The 26,570-nt window shown below is 36.9% G+C and overlaps 2 protein-coding genes across 2 annotated transcripts; one reads left to right on the top strand and one right to left on the bottom strand.

Annotated features, from left to right (window-relative positions):
• The first annotated feature begins 3,039 nt into the window (after window positions 1–3,039).
• Window positions 3,040–11,251, top strand: LOC127660769 (eukaryotic translation initiation factor 4E-like). The gene is made up of 7 exons (XM_052151181.1): window positions 3,040–3,095; window positions 4,126–4,226; window positions 7,647–7,742; window positions 7,908–7,971; window positions 8,905–9,018; window positions 9,184–9,323; window positions 10,096–11,251. Exons 1-7 carry the CDS (start codon window positions 3,078–3,080, stop codon window positions 10,208–10,210), a joined length of 648 nt encoding a protein of 215 aa, XP_052007141.1. The 5' UTR covers window positions 3,040–3,077; the 3' UTR covers window positions 10,211–11,251.
• A 2,906-nt stretch (window positions 11,252–14,157) lies between these two features.
• On the bottom strand, window positions 14,158–26,322 carry si:dkey-228d14.5 (uncharacterized protein LOC796266 homolog). The gene is made up of 7 exons (XM_052151435.1): window positions 26,061–26,322; window positions 18,989–19,036; window positions 18,823–18,894; window positions 18,662–18,729; window positions 18,260–18,390; window positions 17,574–17,751; window positions 14,158–15,287 (listed from the first exon to the last, which is right to left on the bottom strand). Exons 1-7 carry the CDS (start codon window positions 26,123–26,125, stop codon window positions 15,100–15,102), a joined length of 750 nt encoding a protein of 249 aa, XP_052007395.1. The 5' UTR covers window positions 26,126–26,322; the 3' UTR covers window positions 14,158–15,099.
• Window positions 26,323–26,570: the final 248 nt, after the last annotated feature.

Genomic DNA, 26,570 nt, shown 5'->3' with positions numbered 1-26,570 from the left:
TGAGTACTAGTTTTCCCCCCACTTTCAATGAAGTGAATTTGAGTATGGAATAGCTGTAACAGTGTGTGTAAAAATTAGTCAGTAGAGGAAAGATAAAAGATTGAGAAGATAAAGGAAAGAAGGCAGAGACAGTCTTTTAAGCAGAAGAGAACGCTGTGTGATAACTGGAGTAAAGGGTCAGCAGGAGAGTAGACAGACACAGAAAACTCAAGAATATCAGGGCCCTGTACCACTGATGTTTTGCACCATTGATATTGATATAATTTGTGAGATACAATATGAAATTCTAGGCTCTCTTTTCATCAGTTGTAGGCTTTTTATATATTTAAATTACCAGTAACGCACATTCTCATAATATTTTCAACAGTTTATTAATAGTAATTTAATAATCATAATTAAGTAATCAAAACTATATGCGTGCGTGCGTGTGTGTGTGGTCTAAGCACATAACTGGTAATCTGGTAATCAGAAGGACGCTGGTTCGAGCCCACCATTGTGTCCTTGAACAAGGCACTTAAATCCAGGTTGCTCCAGGGGGATTGTCCCTGTAATAAGTGTACTGTAAGTCGCTTTGGATAAAAGTGTCTGCCAAATGCATAAATGTAAATGTAATATAAAAAAAAATCAAAACTATAATAAAAAATAAATTAAAAAATATTAGCTTTTAGCGTTTTCAAGCCACGCTTTCTCTAGATTACAGCTCTGCATACTCTGGGCATTTTCTCAACCAACTTCATCAGGAAGTAACCTGGGATGCTTATTAAACAGATTTAAAGAAGTTCCCATGTAAGGTGGGCTGCATGCTATCCCATGTACAGCCATTCATTTATAGGAACAATTTATATTTTTATACAAAACTAATTTAAGCATATGCTTTCAGATCAAATGTTGTTGAGATTGTGAGAAACATAAATTCAATAAAGTTTTACTGGTAATGAATTTATTTAATAATTTTGTTTTAGTAACAAAAACTACCAACATGCAGAGTGGTAGACGATTACAAGTGTTAAGTACAGTTTTAATCATGAGAATATTTTCCTTCTTGCAAGTTTGAACTGTTATTATCAGTGTGTACATTCACATTAGCATCCTCTCTCTGTGTGACGAATTTAAAGAATGTAGTCCACATTGATTTTAAATTAAAATTATGGGTTTTTGCATTTTCTAAGTCTTTCATTAAGAATAGATTGTCTTATGAAAGGAAACTTGCTTGTAATTATTGATTTGTCTACTCAAAATGAACATATTTTGGGACACAAGTATTCAAAGTTACTGAGAAAATCAGGCAAACATGGTCAGTAGGGGTCAGTTGTTCAGTCCACAAAAATGATTGTAAATGGGTATTTTTATCTATCTATCTATCTGTCTGACAGACAGACAGACAGATAGATAGATAGACAGACAGACAGACAGACAGATAGATAGATAGATAGATAGATAGATAGATAGATAGATAGATAGATTGATAGACAGATAGATAGATTGATTGACAGACAGACAGATAGACAGACAGACAGACAGATAGATAGATAGACAGACAGACAGACAGACAGACAGATAGACAGAGATAGATAGACAGACAGACAGATAGATAGATTGATAGACAGACAGATAGATTGATTGACAGACAGACAGATAGACAGACAGACAGACAGATAGATAGATAGACAGACAGACAGATAGACAGAGATAGATAGACAGACAGACAGATAGACAGAGATAGATAGACAGACAGACAGACAGACAGACAGATAGATAGATAGATAGATAGATAGATAGACAGACAGACAGATAGATAGATTGATAGACAGACAGATAGATTGATTGACAGACAGACAGATAGACAGACAGACAGACAGATAGATAGATAGACAGACAGACAGACAGACAAATAGACAGAGATAGATAGACAGACAGACAGATAGACAGACAGACAGACAGACAGACAGACAGACAGACAGACAGACAGATAGATAGATAGATAGATAGATAGATAGATAGATAGATAGATAGATAGATAGATAGATAGATAGATAGATAGATAAAAAAAATCTAACTTCAGTTTTGTCAGATAAACTCAAATATAAAACTTGATTGAACTATCTAATGTAGAAAAAGTTGAGATTACTTAAAACAAAAATGTTTATGCCATTTAAGTCAGAGCAATTCATTTTTATTTATTTTTTCTTAAATACCCAAACAAAATCCCTTGCACTTAAAATTGTGAAAGTGTGTTTGGTGAAAGCATGCTGACATTAGAGGACAAGTAAATATTTTGCAAATAATATGTTTGTGTGTGTTTTTAATTATGTTGTGTTTTGTTTAAAGTCAGCATCAGGGTGATCAGATGTTCGCTTTTATTAAGTTTCTTTAGTTATTAAGTTGAATTAACTTCTAGGAGTTTTAAGCAATTTTTACCTACACCACTTTTTAATTTGGACCAGCTACTTTGGCACTTTGGTGGGGTGACACATGATCGTATGTAGAAATGTAAATCTATTTTTTATATTAAGAATATTGAAAATGTTGATCAACTGTACTTAAAAATGCAAGTTTATTGCATTTAGTTAAGTTCTTGTAAAAAAATCATTAATATTTTTTGAGTTTGCTCAACTTTTTACGTTGAGTTTATGGAACTTAAAATGTAACTTAAATGGTTAAATTGGTACAACCAACTTTGCTGCTGGTTGCTTTACTTTTTGCAACTGTCAACAGCTCCTTGTATTCACACACTAATTGTGGAACATATGAAATATGCATACAGGCTTTTGATTATTTTTTTTTTTTTTTAAGTTTTTGGAAGACATATAAAGGCATCTCATTTCTGCAGTATAGTTGTTACAACTGCTGTTCACGGTCTTGGACATTTACCATAGTAAACAGTACATTGGAAAACCATGTAAATACCACGATGATACATGACTTTTGTAATCATTCCATGGTTTTATTAACTGATCCCATCACTGTTCCATGGTGTCGCAACCGTATTTTATCTGAGCCCCTCCAGCTGCCGTAGATTGCTGAGCGCGTGGGTGACGCAGTAACGTCGAACGGTCAGAAGAATTTTCACAGGCAAGATGGCGACATCGGAGCCGGTAAGAGGGAGCGGGCTTCTTTCCATTAGTGCGTCCAAGCGTTCAGAAATAGTAAAGCAGTGTCTGGTGTATAGTCTGCGGGACATGTTTGGGCAGTAAGATGTATTGTTTAAAAGCTTCAGATGTTGAAAATTGCCCCGTATGGCGTTCAGTCGGGTTTCGGGGTGGCACTGCTGCTGTTGGGTGACTTTAGAGACAGGGAGGGTCCGGGGGAACGAAAATCCCCATTCCTCACTCTCTGCCACGGATTCGTTTGAATCGTCGTATTGAGTCCGTAGCGCTTTTGTAGCGGATTGGGTTCAGTTTTCTGTCTGCTCGACGTGATTAAATAAAATCTCCAGACATCTGGACACGTGTGTTCATGGCTAACCGTGTTACTAGCAGCTCTCGCTAGCGTGCCTAATCGTGGCTGCTTAGTCATTTAATAACTCTGTATTCTGATTAAATATTAATTTTTCGATGTGCATGGTTGCATTATTTTTTTAAGGCTGACTCCTTAAGTAACATCAAAGTCGTGTATTGTTAAAATGAGTCCATGTGTGAATTGAGAGGCTTGTACCTTAGCGGACAGTAGAGGGTGTATGACTCCAAATTGGACTAGAAATGAATCGGACTGACTCTATAGTGTGTGATCTGTACTACACTGCATGAAATATAGGATTTTGATCACACTGATTGTGGTTGTTAGACATCCTAATATACCATCAGTCTTATTTGGCAACATGGGTTGAAACTGGGGTTTGACCCAAGGCAATAAAGTTACAAGTATTGAGCCAGTAGATTGCAAAAGCAACATCTGTTTCCATTTAGTATGTTTGCCAGTTACCTTTTAGAAGCTCTTCAGTTCAAGAGCCCTGTTTAGCAGAGAAGACAAGTTGACTGCTGCACTTGCACAGAATGTAAGGTTATGTGTCTGAAGGGATTGTGACTTCTAGAGTAGGATGATGTTAAAATATGTCATTATGCATGCATTGATTGAATTGCTCTGAACTTCCTTTTAATGAAAGCTCTGTGTTTTGCATCTATTTAGCGAGGAACTGAAAATGAAGAAGCCCGTGCTGATAGTCCTACTGCTCCTACCGCTCCTGTAACAAGTCCTGAACTGTACATCAAACACCCTTTGCAAAACAGGTAAATAAATAAATGTGTATGTGTATTTTTTTTCCCTCTCAAACTCAGTGCCACATGTTAAACTGTAGATGGAAGTACTGAGTAAAGCTAATGTAATTTATTTAATTTGGAATTTCTCTTGTTATAAGTGGACTTGGTTGCCCGGTGACCTCACCTAAAATAAAGGCATAATTCACCCAAAAATGAAAATTCTCTCATTTATTCACCCACATACCATCCCAGATGTGACTTTATTTTTTCTGCAGAACACAAATTTAGATTTTTAGATTAATATTTCAGCTCTGTAGGTCCATACAATGCAAGTGAACGGTGACCAGAACTTTTACGCTCCAAAAAGGACATTAAAGCAGTATAAAGGTAATCCATATGACTCCAGTGGTTAAATCCATATCTTCTGAAAAATCTAATCAGTTTTTGGTGAAAACAGACTAGAGGTTGACCGATAGTGCATTTTGCAGATTCCAATAACTGATTAATCAGCAGATATTGTTTAAAATGTATTTGGTTACAATTCTTAGGCTTTCCTTACTATGACCAAAAGTCCAAAATGAATAAATTCCCAGATGCAGTTTATTGTGTAACCAGAATTCCAATGAAAAACAGAATTCAATTCTGATTTGGAGCATAATGCAGGACTATGAACATGCCCAAAATACTCTTATTTTGAAAAGACAGTTACAAAGTTACAATACTCTCTACTTAACTATTTACCAAATTAAGCATTTTATAGCTTATATATTCATCAGATTAAGGACTTTGTAAATATATATATTGTGTGTGTGTATGTATATATATATATATATACATACACATACATACATACACAACAGTTAGTTCCGGTCCTCGAATTTGATTGAACAAGAGATGTTCCATGAGAACTGATGGTGTGACACCATCATCACTCGGACGCTTCACTCTGTACTTCACTCCGCTTGTGTTCCTGCCGTTCTAAACTAAAATGTAAGAGCAGTGCAGATGTGTTTAGAGCCATCTGTCTCTTTACATTTCATTTTGTTACATTAAACTAACAACTTCTGCTGGCTAAAATATGTAAAGTCGTTTAAAGCTATTTCCTAGCTTTAGGAGTGTAATAGTAATACGAGCGATCACGGATTGCTGTTGAATGTAAAGACTGAGTGACACTGACTCACTTCACATCACCAAATGGCTCATATTACACACACACATTTTTTTTAGCCTCCACCAGCTGGCTAAAAATGTTGTCACAAAATTAAATGTAGAGCCAGATGGCTCTAAACACATCTGCACTGCTCATACACTTTTTTTTTTTTAGAACAGCACGAACACAATCGGAGTGATACACACAGTGAAGGGTCCGAGTGATGATGGTGTCAGACCATCAGTACTCATGGAACGTCTCATCCAATCAGATTCGAGAATCACAACTAACTGTAAATATATATAATTTATTTCACCAGATTATTTTTTTATTAATCATAAGATATGCAGTTAGAATACCTATGTATGTGCTGATGGAGCACGTTTCCAAATAGTCGCTCTTTTCTTTTCATGCCCTCGCTTTAATCTGTAAAGCTGATATATCGGTCTACCTCTGGAACCGACCAAAATATAAGTCCTTTTTCACTGTACATCTTGCCATTGCGGCACAATCATGATTTCAAGCTCGATTACACGCAGAGCTAGATGAAGCCATAGGAAGTGTAATTGAGCTTGAAATCATGATTGCCACTGCTGCTATCAAGATTATAGTGAAAAAAATAGTTACAATTTGGATCTTTTCAGAAGACTGATTAAAACACTAGATTCTTACAGATTACATTTATGTTGACTGATTATGTTCATGAAGACAGAGCTGAGATATTCTTCTAAAAATCTTAGTTTGTGTTCAACACAAGAAAAAGTCATACACATCTAGGATGTCATGAAGGCAAGTAAATGATGTGAGCGTTTTAATTTTTGGGTGAACTTTTCTGGAAATTGAGATATTTATACAAATATTTACTAATGTCAGATGTGAATTCTAGAGAGCAGGGTGGCAAAAATGTATTTATATAGGCTATGCAATAGTGATCACAAATAAGACCAAATAAAAATTATTACATTTATTTCCAATATTTACTTAAATTGCTAGAAAATATTTGAAAATAAAAAAAACTTTGCTTTATGCATTGACAAAGCTGCTGTTACATTTTTAATACATACCAGGTCTATTGAACAGCTCTATTAATTGACCAAGTGGGCCACAGTTATTGGGTGATGCCAATAATTAAAAAATAGATAGATATTGGGCTATTATTTGGCCTGGTCATTATGTGGGCCTATAACTACTAACAATTCTGTTGTCATGTGCTTGCAAAGTGTATTTATTTGTGTTGACTATTCCATAAGCAGATGTTATACAGATGGTGTCCTTATATGCCTTAAATTCTCAGTCAAGGCATCTTTTTAAAATGTAAAGTTAATAAAGCTGGTCTTGGATGACATGCTGTAGAAAAAAGGTTGTGTTTTATTGAAATTGTGGTTCTGTTGTCATTCTGTGCTCAAGAGGCAAATGAGTGATGCAGTGGCAGTCAGCCAGCAGGAAGTGCTGAGCTCACATGTTGAGCGGTCTCATTCCAGCCCTTTCTGCCTTTTCACTGCCCATATCTGCACCAGCGAGGACCTTCATTCATTGTAAAAGCTGTTCTTGCCGACTCTCAGACGGCCATAAGATAGAGTATGACATTCATATTTGAACTTGTATTGCTGGATTATATATCTAAATGTTAATTAAGCAGTTGTTTTTAGTTGGGTTTGATTCTACTCTTTGTAGTCATTTATTGATAACCAAAGGTTCATCACTGGTCAGGACTACAATGTAGATTACACTTTAGTGTGAGTCACAGGGTACATCTGTCATATACCCAGCATGCTCTCTTTTCTGCTTAAATGAACAATAGTACCCCTTATGACTGTTAACAATGGTGTTTTGTTTTTAGTGGAACTGCTTTGTTTCTCTTTCCTTTTGCATTGAATTAGTGGTTCGAACTAAACTTTCAGTCTTGTTCTATTAAGTGTAAATACTAGAATGTATTTTTAGGAAGATTGACTTGGTTTGATGGAAGTTGCCCTTTTAAATAAGGACATTTTGAAGTGAAAATGTGACATTATTCTTTTAAATAAAACTATAATTGAACTTCCTCAGCTGGTAGAGTGTGGCACTAGAAAAGCCAAGCGTCATGGGTTCAATTCCCAGAGATCACACGTACTGATAAAATGTATACGTTGATTTCATTCACTGTAAATCTCTTTGGATAATGGGTCTGCGGATAAAATGGATAAATGTAACCAAAGCCTTTGGTTCAAAGTACAGTATGACTCGGCTCTCACTCTTGAGAGGCTCTTCATGAAAAATATTCAGGAGACCCATACTCACTGTCCTGATTTTCCTCCATGCAGATGGGCTCTCTGGTATTTCAAAAATGACAAAAGCAAAAGTTGGACAGAAAATCTGCGTCTCATCTCCAAGTTTGACACAGTGGAAGATTTCTGGGCGTAAGTGTTTATCTTTGATATTTATGAAGGGACAATATTCATAATAGAGTTTTTATGAGAATAGAATAGTGCTTATTTTGACATCAACTATTTGGTAGCCAGTAATGATTATTAGTTGGCAAGTCATGATGAAATTTACTTGATTCCATTTGTTTTGTTCCTTAGATTATACAATCACATACAGCAGCCCAGTAAACTTGGATTTGGCTGTGACTACTGCTTATTTAAGGTAAGATCAGGAGGCTGGTATATGTACAGGTTGAAATTTGGGGCTGATGATCAACACTTTATTGGGAAGCAAGGAGTCATTGGACTATTAAAGTCTTGCATTGGCATCACTCTGGTCGGCACCTAAAAGTACCTGTGCAGTGCCCTGACGAGTGCAGTTTGATTTTTGTGTTTTGATGTATTTCCTACTGAAGCAGGAAGAGGGGGCGGGACATTTCGAGCGACACGTCCCATTTTTAATAATAGACAATAATCTTTAGTTTACAGCCAAATTTGTCATACACTGTATATACCCCTTTCCACCATGTGCTGCTCATGTCAGAGCAACTTACCTGGAAACTTGAGAAGTTTTCTCAATACTGACCAGCTTTTGTAAAGACTTGAGAACCAAATGACGATCTGACAGCGTTAATCCATAACCAGCCCAAAAGGGCGCACAGCACATCGCGGCCTTTGCTTACGATGAGGCTGGAGCCGTTGTGCATGTTCAGTGAAGTTGAATGAGAAACAAGTGAGGAAAACATAATACATCTACGTTTTAAATCCTAGTACACTGAAGCATAAAGAATAAAAAACACTACCTCGAGCTGAGCGTCCCACATTGGCGCATCCCATTCAGAAGTGATCATCCCTATGCTCTATTCCATTCGCAGACTTTTCCACTGTGGGAGCTTTAGTTGGCTGAAAGGTGATGTCAGTCAGGTGATAACTCACTTTTTAAGTGATTCTTATTGGAAAATCTGTTTGAATCACTCCTACAGCATTGATATGGCTTCCTTCGAAGTGCCCTACAAAGGCATGATCAGCGCCAGTTAGAACACTGCTGGATGTGCTGAACAGTTGTAGGGGGAGGAGCTAATAGATATGGACTAAAAGCAGCAATTTTATTATTCAAAAACACTGTTATTCAGATTAATGTCTCTGTGTGTCTCAGGATGGTATCAAACCCATGTGGGAGGATGACAAGAATAAACTGGGAGGAAGGTGGTTAATGACCCTCGGCAAACAGCAACGACACAATGACCTTGACCGCTACTGGATGGAGACAGTACGTTTTTGTTTCGATCTTTCCTTTTTGACTTGCATTCTGCATATGGTTTAGTGAACAGCTTGACATGTGATCTTAGCGCTTCCTGTTAGACTTTGGATTAAAGTTTATTTTTTGGTGGGTTTTTTTGTACAAATTCTTATTCGCTTTCCATGTGTTTTGCAGCTGTTGTGTTTAATTGGTGAGTCATTTGATGAAGCCAGTGAAGATGTGTGTGGAGCTGTGGTCAATGTCAGACCAAAGGGTGATAAAATATCCATCTGGACGGGCAACTGCCAAAACAAGGATGCTATCATGACGATAGGGTATGTTCTCTTGCTTATAAGAAGAAAGTTGGTCTTAAAGGAACAGTTCACCCAAAAATTGAATATTTTCATCATTTACTCACCCTCATGACATCCCAGATGTGTATGACTTTCTTCTGTTGAACACAAATTAAGATCTTTAGAAGAATATCTCAGCTCTGTAGGTCCATACAATGCAAGTGAATGGTGACCAGACCTTTTCATGCTCCACAAATCAATATTCTATGTCTTCTGAAGTGATCCAATTGTTTTTGGGTGTGAATAGACCAAAATATAAAAAACATTCCATGTACATCTTCACTTTCAGAATGTTACTATAAATAAAGATTTATATATATACCATTATATATAAATCTTTCATTTACTTGCAATGTATGGACCTTCTTGTACTGTTTAGTGGTAAATATTTACAATTACAAAACAGAACATATTAAATGTTTCCACTTAGGATTTGGAATAACTTTAAAAATCACCATTAAACGTTTCGCAACTCATTTGACCAAGATTTTGAGGCATTTTGGGGTGAAACAGGATGTTCAATGAAAGATAATGTGTATGATTTTATCCATCGGGAATTGATTGATATATTTTGATAAAAGAATATAAAAACAACTTCATTTAAAAATCAACATAAAAGGTACCATCAATTCAGTCTACCTAAAATGTGTGTTGAGCTGACGTTTTGAAAACAATACATAGAAATCTACTGAATAGCTCACACCAGTACCATACAGTCATTGTGACAATGATATCTGTTGTTCTTCCTATTTAGGAAACAATACAAAGACCGTTTGAGCATCCCCAGCAAAACCCTCATTGGATACCAGTCACATGATGACACCTCTAGCAAAAGTGGCTCTACAACAAAGAATATGTACTCGTTTTGAAGAAAACAAATTTCAGCTCATTGTAGGTTTATAAAATTACAAATTTGCATCACATTAATACTTTTGAGTTGTCATCTACTGTAGTGTCCTTTCTTTTTAAGAAAAATAAATAAATTGTTAAATATGTATCTTTAGTGCTCTCCAGCCTAAAATAATCAGCACTGTTATCGTGTGGATCAGGGGATGTTTAATTGTTTAGACCTGAGAGAGGACCACATCAGTGACAAGTTGAGCTAGATGTTACTGCTATAATTTTAGAATCAGAAAGTTTAAAGGACTAATCAAGACTTGCCTAGCTGAAGATGTTCTAAGGCTTAGTTGAAATGAGATGCCATTCTTTGCTTTAACATTTCTTTCTCTCATGCGTCATGTTATGAAGTGTTGCTCACCATCAGACGAACAAAACAAAACGACAACTAAAATTTTAAGGGCCCAAACTGTTTTAACATGCTTTGTTTGGAGGTGTTTGGCATGAGAAGTAATTGCAGATCGCCTGCAGACTGACTGATCTTAAAGGTTTGTAAAGGATTACCTTTGGTCGCACTCACTCCAAGTGTTGAATTTGGAGGAGTGGTCATTTATTGTTTCAGCTATGCTGAAATTGTGTAATCTTGCTTGTTGACCTATCTTGAACAGTTGTGTTTCTCCCTTCCCGCTTCATCTATTTATGATATATGCATTGCAGTTGAACTACAATATGAGAGGAAGATCATGAAAATCAAGCTTATATTTTCTCTTAATTTCATTATTTCTTTTAGGTTTTTAGCAATGTGGAATATTGCTTCAACTTTTGTTTTTTTGCGTGAATATTTTTTTACAGTGTATTCAGTGAAAGCCTGGACATCCATGCTTTTTAGGTTTGCTACCGCCTTTCACTCATATTGATACTGCAGACATTCTCTAGTTTGCACCACACTTTGGATCAGTTAAAGAAGAGAGGATATTCATTGTGAATTTATTTTGCTCATAATGTATCTTTATTATCTGTAATTCCAGGATGTATATTACCTTCTTTCAAAAGTAAAGGTTATGTGCTTTGCATTAAAATTTGAGTGTTTTTGTCTATTTCTTAATTCTTGACTGTTAAATCAGAGTTGGTTATCAAAAAAGGACATAACTAGGCCCACAAGAAATTTGCTTCGCATATTTCCACATAATCGAAACGCAAGTTATTCCCAAAGTTCTACACATCTACCATACATAGTTTATTAAATGTTTGGCCAATTTGATAGTGTACAAATAAATGTAAAGTACTCTCAGGGTGCACTCAACAAATTCTTAACCCATTTAAAAAGTTTTACTTTATAAAGAAATTAATTATAATTGTGATGCATATGTATGAAATCATGACAACTCCAATTATATTAGTAACATTATGAAAGCCATTTTATTTTACATGGAGAGGGGCCCTTATGTGGTCTGCCATGTTAGGATCACATGACCAGCCGAATACTTCTCAATTTCAGTAGCCACCTGATTATTAGGCACTTTCACTCACTGATTAAATGAATCATAACTTACTTTGAACAGTGAATTTCTACAATGCTATAGTTTACTGAAAACTACTGTGTTTGAATGACGTTATTGTTTAAGTTATGCAGATTTCCCCCACAAATTGGCACGGAAAATTGGAAAAAATAAATCAAAATATTCTATCTGGGCCTCAAACTCATTCAAAAAATACAAAAACTTTAATAATTATTATTATAACCCCTTAATTTGAGTGGTTTGGAACTTGCAATCTGACCATACAAAAATTGGACTTGATTCGATGAGCCTAAGTGGTCTTTAAAAAAATAACTATTTTGTGGTCAAAATTGACGGCCATAGAAAATTAACGGTAGAGACCCTACAAAAATATTTTTGGTTTGTTGAATAATATAAATCAGCCAAATGCCAAATAAACATAGAAATTCAGGTGGGACTATAAAACATCCAGAGTGCAAAAGATGACAAATGTTGACAGTGACAGAGTCACACACACGCAAATTAACTGGTGAGACTATAATTCTGAGCAAATGTTTGGACATTTTATAAATAAAATCAATAAATCAGCCACAATGCAGAACACACAGAGAAATGAGGGAGTGAGGCCATAATTCACCCACAATACAAAACACACGTTCCTCTTCTCTTTGTATCACCATGGTCAGGTTTGAAAGTAAACGTACGGTAATGTCACATTATTGTATAAACAGACGTTTCAAAAGTAAAGAATAAAAGCTAAGCTTTGACAGATAATATCTTATAAATGTGTCTTAATATATATTGAAATGCATGAATGGTGATAATCTTAATCTAAAATTAGAAATTCAAAAATTACAAATGTAATTTCTATAACACTATCACCTTTTAGAGGTCCTTGCCGCCACCGAATGGAATTGCAAAAAATAAATGTTTTCAAAACATCTTTCCGAATACACACTCATCTGCTGTTGATCAAACAGTCAGTCCCGCCCCAACTCACGCCATTGGTTGAGTAACGTTGTTGGGGTGGGTCTCTCAAAACCAACAGGAATATCCATAGCACCACTGAGACACAGTGTTTACCGTTTTTGAGAAAATTAACCTATAAATGGCTTACTTATACTTGTCTCTGCATATTAAGCTGGGATAGAAGAATTTTAACACTAACAATGTTAAATACTTTAGCTTTAAGTTAAAACAGGCAGTCAGACCACACAGTATTTGCAGCCATCTACTGGTTATTATTATGCCATGATTTTTCAAGTCATGTAATTGTTCTTTTTTTCATCAGATATTAGTGATCTGCCTCCAATATGTCACATTCTCATATTTTCTTCATGTTTCAACTTTAAAAACCAGAATAACTTTTGCATATGCAAATTACTGTATGTAATTGATCTAAATAGCATTAAATCCCCCCAAAAAGTGTATCATTTTATTGTTATTACTTCAGGGGAAATACATTTGATATTTTCTTTAAAATAAAATAAAAATGTATACCTGTACTGTTTCATCAATCTAAGAGGGTTAAATGATTGATTTTCAGTCCCAGCTATAAAACACCTGTTATTGAGTTACTGTTATCAGCACAAGCAAATATCCCAATATCTCACTGACACCTGAAGTGGCACCACTGTTGATAAACTAATTTAACATTTAGTATTCCACATCATAGGTTCAAAGTCCTTAGATGTGTAAATGTCTTTGTCTTGCACTGCACACAACCGGCCATGCAGTATGTGCAAATACAATTTCCAATAAAAGTCACTCCCCAACACAGACTTTCTGAGCATAGAATTTAAAAGGTTCAACAAGCTGCCCTGTAGCTATACTATCTCTGGTCTTTAAATTAAGTAAGTGCTTACTAAACCAGATTATTTAGTTGTGACCTCAATTTGGTGTCGTCATGCTCCAACGGCATTAAGGACACTTCATTCCAACAGTGCCAGGACTGTAGTGTGACCCCCACACACCATTAGACAAGAGTTGTTATAGTAGGATGTTTTAGCTACAAACAACAAGGATTAAACCATCAAATTTGACCTATCACAGAATAACAGTGATAGATGAACTAGAACTTACCCCACCAGAGAGAATTACTATTTGTGCAATAGTAAGGAGTGGTTTCCTAAGTTGAACAATGGGTGTGTCTGAAAACAGGTGTTTCAATAACGCTAGTACATTCATTGCATTGTTATGAGTCTTTAAGTCCACCGCACTTGATCTTTTTGTATGTGGAAAGAACTCATCAATTATCTTGTGAAACCATTGACATACTAGTAAGTCTTTCTAGTTGGCATTTGAAGGCAGAATGACCATTATCTTTAGATGCATTTAAGCAGCACGTAACAACATAAAGCCACACAACTGCATTTCTAAAACAGGACTGAATTTCAGTCTAGTCATATTGATTCATGTCCTGTTTTACATTAACCTGAAATATATAGATGATTGTAAACAACTGAGAATTTTTTGTTCAGTCATTTATTTCTAAACCAAGTAAGTGCAACTCCAACCAAAGTCTGCTTGTAGACGAGTCATAACAGCAAGTGCATCTCAATGTACACACAATCATACCAACTATACAAATACTATTAAATATTAAATAACTGTCATACAGATGTACAAGATCTCTGTTCAACAATAGATCAGGAAAATTATTATTAATTGCCATCTCCTTAAATATGAATCTATATCAAGCTTTAAGCTTGACAACTGTCTTATCCAGAAAACTTTAGGTAAATTGGGCCACATTTTGATCAAGATTTCTGTCAAATAAGTGGCCCATTGTACATGAATTCACATAGATAAGAATTAACTGAAGTTCTGACAGAGAAAGGGATTGTGAAAAATAACTGAAGATAAATCAACTATGAATAAGGAGTAGATTATACTTATCTGTTTAAATAAGGACCTTATGAAACCCTCATCACTGACAAATATACATTTCCTGCCAGCCACTGATTTAACATTCCTGATTTTGTGATGCAAACACTGTATGATTATTTAAGCAGCATGTACTGACCAAACATCCGTTAACACATACAGTATATGTGAGCCTTGAGCTAATGTCATAGATTGCATTAGTAATATCTATAAAATTCCAAAAATGTATCTCGCCAAGTAAAAAGGTTACAAAGAAACGAGGAAAGATCTCCAAAGTGCCTGTCAGTATAGTTTCCATTGCCCCTTCCCAAAAAATAAATAAAATATCCTGCTCCAAAATAAATCTGGTGTTTGCAATAGCATATGAAGTAGGGTGCCTATTGCAACTTAAAAGAAAAGTGCAACCCCTTTCTAGGGGAACGTTGTTCTTTATGTCTCTTGATTAGGCTTACTATTTAAATGAGGTGATAATTTAAACTCCCTTTAATGAACTCTGATTCCGTAACGGAATAAAAAAGTCAAGCTGTAGCTGTAAATCAAGTCAGAATCAGAGGGTTCTCCTCTTCTTTCTTTGCTAAAAGTGCTGAGAGCATTGAGGATGAGAAGTAGAAGAACTCCACAACATAGCTGAGTTCATAAAGCTCCAGATTTAGACTGAGCATCCATTCAAACACAGCAGAGATGTGTTTGTAGAAAGAATCCTCTTGAATGAAGAAGATGCAGTCTGATTAAAGAAGTGGTCATGGAAAACATTTTTTATTTGTATGTGAATTTAAACATAAGATTTTTTAAATTAATATTCAATAATGTTGTATTGGTCACACTTTATACAATTACATCCATAACTACTTGTATTTCATTCTAGCTGTCTTTGTTTTCTTAAAGGTCCAACTGATAAGTCAAACAGATAGTACCACCCCAAACCAGCATAATAGATCTCAACAATCTCCGCCCACTTTTTCAGCCATCTTGGTTCCAGAAGTATTTTTCCTATTTTTTTATCCATAGGAATTTCATAAAAAACAAAATAAAAGAGTTCTAAGCCATGAACCAAACCAACCAGCTTTGTGGTGAATCACAACATTACAAAATTTGATTTAAAGACAAAAATTATTTGAAAATCTGACAAAAAGGCAAGGTTCAAGACTGTTTACAAAACGCCTTTCATGAGGGAATAAACTACAATCCCATGAACAATTGCAAAGTACGTAATCAAATTTTAAAAATGGCGAAAAATAAAGCTACTGATTTCAACGTTTTTGATTTTAAGTACAGAAACAACACATTAAAATTTATTGCAAAAGTTTCAGATATATACTAAAATATACACAGACGAGCCAAAACATTATGACCACTCACATTTGAAGCATATAATGTTGATCATCTCTTAACAAGGCCACATGTCAAGGTCTGGGTAGATTGATGGTAAGTAAACGCCATGCAGGAGAAATGGGCAGGAATAAAGACCCAAGTGACTTTGACAAGGACCAGATTGTTACGGCCAGACGACTGGGTCAGAGCATCTCTGAAATGACAAGGCTTGTGGGGTGCTCCCGGTCAGCAGCGGTGAGTATCTACCGACAGCAGTCCAAGGAGGGACAAACCACAAACTGGCGACAGGCCGAAGGCTCATCAATGTGTGAGGGCAACAAAGGCTATCCCGCCGGTCCGAACCGACAAAAGGTCTACTGTGGCATAAGCCACAGAAAAGGTTAATGATGGTTACGGGGTGAATGCATCACAACACACAGCGCATCGCACCCTGATGCGTATGGGGCTGCTTAGCAGAAGACCATTCAGAGTGCTCATAATGACACCTGTCCACCGCTGAAAGCACCTATAATAGGCACGTGAACGTTGGAATTGGACCTTGGAGCAGTGCAAGAAGGTCGCCAAGTCCAATGAGTCCCATTTTCTTTTACATGTGTGTCATTTACCTGTAGAAGTGATGACACCAGGATGCACTGTGGCAGAGCTCCAGACTAAAAAAATTACTTTGGAACCATTGGCTCCTAAACTGAAACATCAATTTGACACGTGCCACCAACCTAAACATCGTTGCAGACCAGGTACACCCCTTCATGGCGATGATATTCCCTGATGGCAGTGGCCTCCACACTGCACCTAAGGTGCCCTGCCACACTGCATACATTGTTCAGGAATGGTTTGAGGAACATGATGAAGAGATCAAGGTGTTGCCCTGGCCTCCAAATTCCCCAGATCTCTGTACTGAACCAACAAGTCCGAATCACGGTGGCTCCACCTCGCAACTTACAGGAGTTGAAGGATCTGCTGCTAATGTCTTCGTGCCAGATACCACAGGACACCTTCAGGGGTCTTGCAGAGTCCATTCCTCTACAGGTCGGCGCTGTTTTGGCGGCACGCGGAGGACCAACAGCATATTAGGTGGGTGGTCATAATGTTTTGACTCATCAGCATAACTATTTTGGGAGTGTAGGGAGCAGTCACTGCTGAACTGTTTTCATGAGCTTTGTTTGCAATTGTTCTCGATTCTTTGATTGGTGGATCTTTTCATGTTTAGTATAGTTATTCACCAGGAATTCCAATTTTAATTATTTTTTTTTTTTAAATAAAGTTGAAATAACACGGACTGATGGCTTCAACTGACGTATATACCATTGATTAACAACTGAGCACACAGTAGGTCTGTCTTTAAAGGTTTATAAGTTATTGTTGAAAATCAATTCGGCAATGTTTACACATTTTGGAGGATTCAAATTACGGATGGCTTACTAACTGTATAGTTGTCCCTGCATATTAAGCTGGCATAGGAGAAAGCATTTTAAAATTACACACGTCAGCTTTAAACAATGACATCTATAACTAAAAAGGAACCTATAACTACAACAGTACTTTTTCCACCAATACTTAATTCTAGCAATCTTCAGGCTTTTAATATGCATAGAAACATACTAAACATCAGTTCATATACTAAAATAATCATTACCATGCATAATAATGCAAAAAAAAAATTAGCATAAAAGGATACAGAGGATGGTAGCAGAAATCTGGATTGTTGCGGAGAGGATCCGTAGGGGGTAAAGTAACCATTCAAACCCCGTCAGCATACATTTGCTTGTGAGGGAGGTCAGGATGGTTATGTAGAGACACACACACACAAAGCTCAGTGCAGCACCCAAGTAATGGAGCAACAACAGTTCTACTGGCTGTGAGGAAAAACACACAACCCCAAATCTATTCAGTCATTTCATGGTAGAAGAGATGGTGTCAAATAATTATATTTCAGATGGGAATACAGAACAATTATGTGCTACGTGATACGACATGTTTGTGATATGGTAGTATAATTATCAGTAAATTCAATTCATTGAAATATATTTAAAATTACATCTTACATTAAGTTTGTAAATTGCCTAATATCATGAAAATTCTTCATATTTACACATACAGCATGCTTTCAGGAAACAGTATCCAAGCCTGTTTGTTTTGTGACCACACCTAACAACTTGTTATCTTTCTACATACTTGTCTTGCAAAACACTGTTAAATAGCTTGATTTTATTTTCTGTTTGATCAGTGAGGAATGAAATTGTTTTGATAGTCTTGTCAATGTACCTGTTAGCTGAGAATGCTGTGGATTGTGGTTACTATTTAGAACTGAAACAAATGTAAGATATGAAATAAAAGTAGTTAAGAATTTTCATGTGGACTTACATTGCAGTTCCCAGCCATGAAAGCACCCATGGATGCCACACAGCCTAAAACCAGACCAATCTTACTAAGGAGAGAATGCATACTGCTCTGGTCCAGAATGTGTGCATGATGAAAAATGCAGAAAATCAGAACTGTGGGGACAAAGAGAGTATAGATTACACAGTTTTTTCTATAATGATAGTGCTTCACGTTTAGTGGAGAAATTAAGAAATAGGCACAATTTATATTTGTCTTCAAAACTAAATTCAAGTATTTAAGCATAAGACTTTAGATCTAAATGTTTTGAAAATCCCGAGAAACATACATTTGAAAATTTTGATTGATAGTGTATGTTCTATGGAAGTGTTTGTCAAGATACTGTATGTGAAATTGAATCTGAAAAGGAATGGCATATTTACGCACACAAAAATGACCCTGCATTGATTGTTGCTGTGAAAAGAGAGTTTTCTGGAAAGTTTGCTCCACTTGTGCTGCAAAATAAACAGAAAATCTTCAAGCCCAAAATGTCCTTTGGATTATGATGCGTGAAACAAGTGCATTAAAGGTTAATGTGTTAAACAAACCTTATGGTGGGTACATTATCCAGGGTGCAGCACATCCCTGTTTCATTTGTGTGACAAGAATTTCTGTATTTCCTTTTATAAGACGGAAGTCACAATATTATATGAAACATGAGTCATAAAAGCAATTCATATTTAATATTAAAGAATGCTGGTTGGATCACTTTACCAGTTACTAAGTGAACAGACATGGTTGAAACTTAATGCAAGTCCGTATCTGTAAAGAAAGACAAGAACCATTCACAAAAATGTACAAAATTATGTAAGAGGCATTACCTGCCATTAAGGATTATGTTGCCTAACCTAAAAGACATGTCTATATTCTAAGGCCATGAATTCATTAAAAAATGTTAACTAATTAATCGTGATTAATGGCATGGTACTTGGTACATTTAAATAAACATTAAAATATAACCATAAATATATTTACTTTATACTTTTTCTAAAAGAATTTGCAATCATAATTTATTTTAATTATTTTAATATAACATTTAAAAAATGTTCCCTTTTTTTTTTTTTTGCGGATTGAGTTAATTAGACGCATTTTAACAGATATAAATCTTTGATACAAGTACAGTATCTCACAAAAGTGAGTACACCTTCACATTTTTGTAAATATTTGATTATATCTTTTCATGTGTCAACACTGAAGAAATGACACTTTGCTACAATGTAAAGTAGTGAGTGCACAGCTTGTATAACAGTGTAAATTTGCTGTCCCCTCAAAATAACTCAACACACAGCCATTAATGTCTAAACCGCTGGCAACAAAAGTGAGTACACCCCTAAGTGAAAATGTCCAAATTGGGCCCAAAGTGTCAATATTTTGTGTGGCCACCATTATTTTCCATTTGAGGATGCATATTTGAGGATGCCCCACAGACGCTCAATAGGGTTTAGGTTTGGAGATATGCTTGGCCAGTCCATCATCTTCACCCTCAGCTACTTTAGCAAGGCAGTGGTCTTCTTGGAGGTGTGTTTGGGGTCCGTATCATGCTGGAATACTGCCCTGCGGCCCAGTCTCCGAAGGGAGGGGATCATGCTCTGCTTCAGTATGTCACAGCACATGTTGGCATTCATGGTTCCCTCAATGAACTGTAGCTCCCCAGTGCCGGCAGCACTCATGCAGCCCCAGACCATGACACTCCCACCACCATGCTTGACAGTAGGCAAGACACACTTGTCTTTGTACTCCTCACCTGGTTTCTGCCACACATGCTTGACACCATCTGAACCAAATAAGTTTATCTTGATCTCATCAGACCACAGGACATGGTTCCAGTAATCCATGTCCTTAGTCTGCTTGTCTTCTGCAAACTGTTTGCGGGCTTTCTTGTGCATCTTTAGAAGAGGCTTCCTTCTGGGACGACAGCCATGCAGACCAATTTGATGCAGGTTGCGGCGTATGGTCTGAGCACTGACAGGCTGACCCCCCCACCCCTTCAACCTCTGCAGCAATGGTGGCAGCACTCATACGTCTATTTCCCAAAGACAACCTCTGGATATGACACCGAGTACATGCACTCAACTTCTTTGGTCGACCATGGCGAGGCCTGTTCTGAGTGGAATCTGTCTTGTTAAACCGCTCTATGGTCTTGGCCACCGTGCTGCAGCTCAGTGTCAGGGTCTTGGCAATCTTCTTATAGCCTAGGCCATCTTTATGTAGAGCAACCATGTTGAACTTCCAGTATGAGGGAGTGTGAGAGCGATGACACCAAATTTAACACACCTGCTCCCTATTCACACCTGAGACCTTGAAACACTAACGAGTCCATGACACCGGGGAGGGTAAATGGCTAATTGGGCCCAATTTGGACATTTTCACTTAGGGGTGTACTCAAGTTTGTTGCCAGCGGTTTAGACATTAATGGCTGTGTGTTGAGTTATTTTGAGGGGACAGCAAATTTACACTGTTGTACAAGCTGTACACTCACTACTTTACATTGTAGCAAAGTGTCATTTCTTCAGTGTTGTCACATGAAAAGATATAATCAAATATTTACAAAATTGTGAGAGGTGTACTCACTTTTGTGAGATACTGTATATGTTAATATGCTGTAAATTAAAATTTGTGGACATGCTGCAATTAAAATTTGGGCAAAATCTTCTTGCATTTTCCAATGGACTTATGTTTGCTCAAGTTTAATTTGATAAAGTTTCATTTCAAAAGTATTATTTTCTCTGGTTTCTTTTCAGTCTATCGCACACACACTGGGTCTCCCTCAAGGTTTCACTTTTGACACGGTTTTAGATTAAAGACAGTGAGCATTTTCGGGTGATGCAAAGAGATAAGGCAGCTTGCCCGTATCTCTCCCACACTTGGCTCACCGCTTGATGTGAAGTCTCTATTCTCCATATATTAAATCCACTCCATGTTTATTATGCCCAGAACATGTGTCATATGTAAAAAACAAATGTGCACTGCTCCACACACAGTTTCAGTGCTAGGATGTGCAGTTGAGTATGTACCTCCAGGAAATTTATATGTGGCAATTTTAGCCACAGGAATTGGGGAAAAATGGATATTGCCTTTTTTTTTACGTGTTAAATAGTCAATTATTAGTTGCGTAAAATTTACCAGCCCTATCCTATATTCAGCGAGTACATGGTAAAAAAACATAATTAGCACCAAAACAGTTACAATATTGTGCTATGGGTGTAGCATAACAGTGTTTTTGGGTTTCTGTATTCATTCTTTTCAATCAACATTCTCTAGTAGAGATGTGCAAGAATGGATCGTTTAATAAGTAACATGGCGAATGAGTCACAGAAATGGCTAAACATCCAAACATTTATGTTAAAATAGTTAATCAACTGGAAAACCACTGGTAATGCCCCTAGGATTTTTTTCAGCAGCGGTGCTGTTGTGCGTGTTTCCACAAGCCTGCAATGCCAGACCCGTCTTAATGCTTGTTAATAGAAGAATAGATTAAAACAGGTGTGTCAAACTAAATTTCAGTCTGGGCAACATCAGGGTTTATTTGTGCCCTCAAAGAGGCTGTTGAAAATGTGGCACAAGCACCTGCTTCGGTAGCACCCATGCAAATAACATACATGCTATTTGAATTGAAATGCTCATTTGACAGTACTGCATTGATTTTAAGGTTGGGATGCAGATGAAAATTGTGATATTAACAACAGTAACATCTAATTTTTAAATGGCTAAATTGAAATATTCTGACAGTGTGACTTAGTTGGGTCTTCTTTACGGATTCCTTTTATTCAGGCTCCTACTGATTATATAGTCATGTCTTGGAATTTGCAAACAAAACAACTTACATTGTCCTACAATCAGAGAGCAATACAAGAGTACAGATTTTACACAGATGGAAAACTGATAGTTTGGTCCATAATTATGAAAATGTACCATAGTTCTTCCAAAGTATCCATAGTTTTAACAATGATATTTGTAATAAGCCCATGGAAACAATAGATAAATCCATGCATGGCTCCTCACTACTATGATTAGTAACTATGTTTTCTATATAAAGAACTATGGCATTTCTGTAATAAAAACAGCAGTCTAAATACATTTAGAAAGTTTTTCTGCCACAACTACCATAGGTAATACAGTACAGTTAGTGTTAGTACTGTAAATCCAAGGTACATTTTAGTAAGCATTGTAATCTGTGAAATGAAAAGCCTTCTAATTTATATTTTCTCCAGTTTTCTTTGTCAGTGCCATTTAGAATGTGGGGGCTGTTTGTTTTAAACTAGTTTTATCACCGAGTCATAAGTGTTTTGCAACAGACAATTCTGTACTGCATTCAAATGGATTTTGTGATACCAGATGCACATCTTACTGGCTCACAAGCACATTTAAAATAGTCTGTTGTTCGGTTGAGACCTGTCTGCGAATTACCGCACCTGCTCTGCCCTCATGCTGCTATGATTAAGCCGTGTTTCATTCTGCTTTTGAAGTTAGCAAAATGCGCTCCAAAACATACAGATGACAGGAGAATGCTCATTTATATTGACGAGGAAAGCAAACAGATAGTTCAGTGAAACGTTGCGATCCAGTCATCCTACACCGATCAGCCACAACTTCAAAACCACCTGCTTAATATTGTGTAAGTCTTTCTTGTGCCGCCAAAACAGCTGTGACCCAATCGAGGCATGGACTCCACAAGACCTCTGCAGGTTTCTTGTTGTATCTGGCACCAAAACGTTAGCAGCAGATCCTTTAAGTCCTGTAAGATGTGAGGTGGGGCCTCCATGGATCAGACTTGTTGATCAAGCACATCCTATAGATGCTCAATCGGATTGAGATCTGGGGAATTCGGAGGCCAAGTCAACACCTTGAATTCTTCATCATGTTCCTCAAACCATTCCTGAACAATTTTTCAGTGTGGCAGGGTGCAATATCCTGCTGAAAGAGGCCACTGCCATCAGGGAATACAGTTGCCATGAGGTGGTGTCTGTGATCTGCAACAATCTTTAGGTAGGTGGTACATGTCAAAGTAACATCCACATGAATGCCAAGACCCAAGGTTTCCCAGCCGAACATTGCCCAGACCATCACACTGCCTCCCCAGCCTGCCTTCTTTCATAGTGCATCCTGCTGCCATCTCTTCCCCAGCTAAACTATGCACACGCACGCCACATGATCTAAAAGAAAACATGATTCATCACACAAGACCACCTTCTTCCATTGCTCCATATTTCAGTTTTGATGCTCACGTTCCCATTGTAGGAGCTTTCATCAGTGGACATGGGTCAGCATGGGCACTCTGAACGGTCTTTGGCTATGTAGCCCCAAATGCAGCAAGCTGCGATAAACTGTGTGTTCTGACACCTTTCTATCATGGCCAGAATTAAGTTTTTCAGCAATTTGTGCTACAGTAGCTCTTCTGTGGTATCAGACCATATGGGCAAGCCATCACTCCACACATGCATCAATGAGCCTTGGGTGCCCATGACCCTGTCGCCGGTTGACAATTTGGCCCTTGTCAAAGTTGCTCAGATCCTTACACTTGCCCATTTTCCCTGCTTCATGACATGAAGTTAAAGAACTAACTGTTCACTTGTTGTCTAATATATCCTACCCACTTACAGGTGCCATTGTAACTATATAATCAATGTTATTCAATTCACCTGTCAGTGGTTTTAATGTTGTGGCTGATCAGTGTACATTTCAGTAATTCGCTTGTGGGCCACTTGAACTGAAGCGAGTTTGACATGTTGTTATGTGGTGATGTCACTGAGGATGCGTATGTATTTGGTGTGTGTGTATGTGGTGGGGTCTCTTGCACAGTGTAGAAAAAGTTTTATGTTGCGTAAAGAATAGGGATGCACCGAACCGATACTGAAGCTTTTAGATGCATCGGGTATCGGTCCGACGAGTCCGATCCAAATCCAATACTGTGTGTTAGTCATGTTTGTTCTTGTCAAGCTACAAAAATTACATAAAAGAACCATTAAAACACCATTAAAGCAGTTCATATGACTCATGCATTTTATTCAAAGCCACTTGAAGATGTGCGATAGCTTCATGAATCACAAAAGGCTGTTTAATAAGTAAATATACAGTATGAGCAACGCCAGCGCGTTAGTGAATGGTGCTGCTCTGTTGACACAAACTCATACACAGGCTGGTGATGCACTCGTGGCTATTTTTAGCCTTCACAGTGGTGCGAAATATTTGAGAGCTACTCAAGAACCACATCTCAGATGTAGATGCTCAATAGTTCGGTTCACTTATAATGTGCATTTAGAACAGCACCAGAGGTACCTTTTACCAGAATTTGAATTAGAAGCGAATTAAACTACTGTGAACTTTCCTACAGACACATACAGGAATTCCTGGAGAGTTCAGAATGTCAAAATAAAAACGTGAGGGTTTAAAAAGTGCACAATTTAAATATATTACTGTTGTATTTAAAATTATAAGTCAATAAAAATAATAGGAATAACAATGTATTATTATTATTGTCATCATTAGTATTTGTTAACAATATTAAAGTTGAATTTAAACACTGACCCTTAACACTTACTTAGTTTAATCATTTTAAACCATGACTTGCACTATACATAAGTAGTATTGGCATTATATTCATGATGTTACCCAGAGGGGAATTGGCCCCCACAGTGAGTCTGGTATCCCCAAAGTTATTTTTCTCCCATTAACCAACATCTTATGGAATTTTGAGTTCCTTGCCACAGTCACCTTCGGCTTGCTCACTGGGGTTATAAATAAAATAATTATTTAATTACTTTAAACACAATTCACAGTCGTATTTGATCTAATTACACAATGATGACTCATAGACATTATAGACATTACAGTTTATCTTCTGTTAATACCTGATCTTCTGTAAAGCTGCTTTGAAACAATGTGTGTTGTGAAAGGCGCAATAGAAATAAAAATGACTTGACTTGAGAGTACTCCCAGTTAGTTCCACACAATAATGTAAAGATATTCTACACTGCAAAAAACAACAATGTATCGGATCGGGATCAGCCGATACTAAGATTTCCGGTATCGGAACTGGAAGAGAAAAAGTGGTATCGGTGCATCCCTAGTCAAAAATATTAAATTAAACATGTGAAATCCCAACAGCAGCACTCATAATTCAGCAGTGGCACAGCACAGCTGTAAAATGCATATAGGGGAAACACTGTAACGGTATGAGGGTAAAAGAGAAATGTGTGACTCAGACTCTCTTGACTCACAAAGAGCAGATAAGATTAGCCTAGTCTTTGAGCTTTTCTGTTCCTTACTCATGAGTTAGTGAGTTCAGCTAAATACAATGTGGCTTGACATATTATGACATCAGCAACTAAATTACTTGTTGCATTGTTGTTAGGCTGGTTATTCAAGAGTGTTTTACACATCATCATCATCAATGTTATAATCCAGATTTTTCTAAATAAATTAAAACAGGCCTATGAGATGAAAAACAACATATTAAATAATCAAGGCATCACAATCTGGTTTAGAAATTTTTGAATGAGAAGCAAACCAATCCATCTATTTATTCAATCATCCATCCATCCATCCATTATGTGATAGCATTTAATTTATTTTTAATGTGTCAATCTTTTTAGCAATGGATAAAAGATATAAACCTTTAAAAAAATACATAGTGGAGTATAAAAAAAGACTTCTCCGAAATGCAAACCTGTAACAATTCTAGTCAGTGTTTATTAAACATGTATAAATTCTATTCAGTTATATTTGGCTCATAAAATGTGATATATCATCAAAATCAGAGAAATGGCAAAGAATCCGATAAACTCACACTGTCCAGCACCCGACGAATGAGACAGAACACAGAATTATTGGTAAAATAACCCAAAATCCCATGTTTGTTGTAGAAAGCTGCTTCGAGATTAAAATGTAATTATTACAAGCGCAGAAGTGATTCGTCCACGGAGGTCTTGATATGTCAGGCCCACAAAAACATTATCTTCTGCATTTTAGTATTTCTCTTCTGGACTACTGAACAGTCGTATCTCCTGGACAGCTTGGCCTTACCGGTTTACTCCACCAGATGAGCTGCATTCTTAACACGCAAAGGAGGCTTTGAGACACGCCAACCCATCCAACCACTCCTTAATTGTAATCACCTTCTAGTAGAAAATATTACAGGCACAAGGAAACTTGGGTTGGGTCAACTTGTTCCAGGTATTTACTTACTGCCTGACTTATTCACAAGGTCTTCGTTTCTGAGAGCATGTAATAGAGTGACCTTAGCAGAAGAGTTTCCCTTTCAGTAAGTAAAATGGCATAGGCCTAATAATAATTGAGC

The sequence above is a fragment of the Xyrauchen texanus genome, chromosome 20 (genome assembly GCF_025860055.1).
Source record: "Xyrauchen texanus isolate HMW12.3.18 chromosome 20, RBS_HiC_50CHRs, whole genome shotgun sequence".
Classification (NCBI taxonomy): Eukaryota; Metazoa; Chordata; class Actinopteri; order Cypriniformes; family Catostomidae; genus Xyrauchen; species Xyrauchen texanus.
Note: the sequence above shows the minus strand (reverse complement) of the source record. Positions and strands in the feature narration are given on the sequence as shown.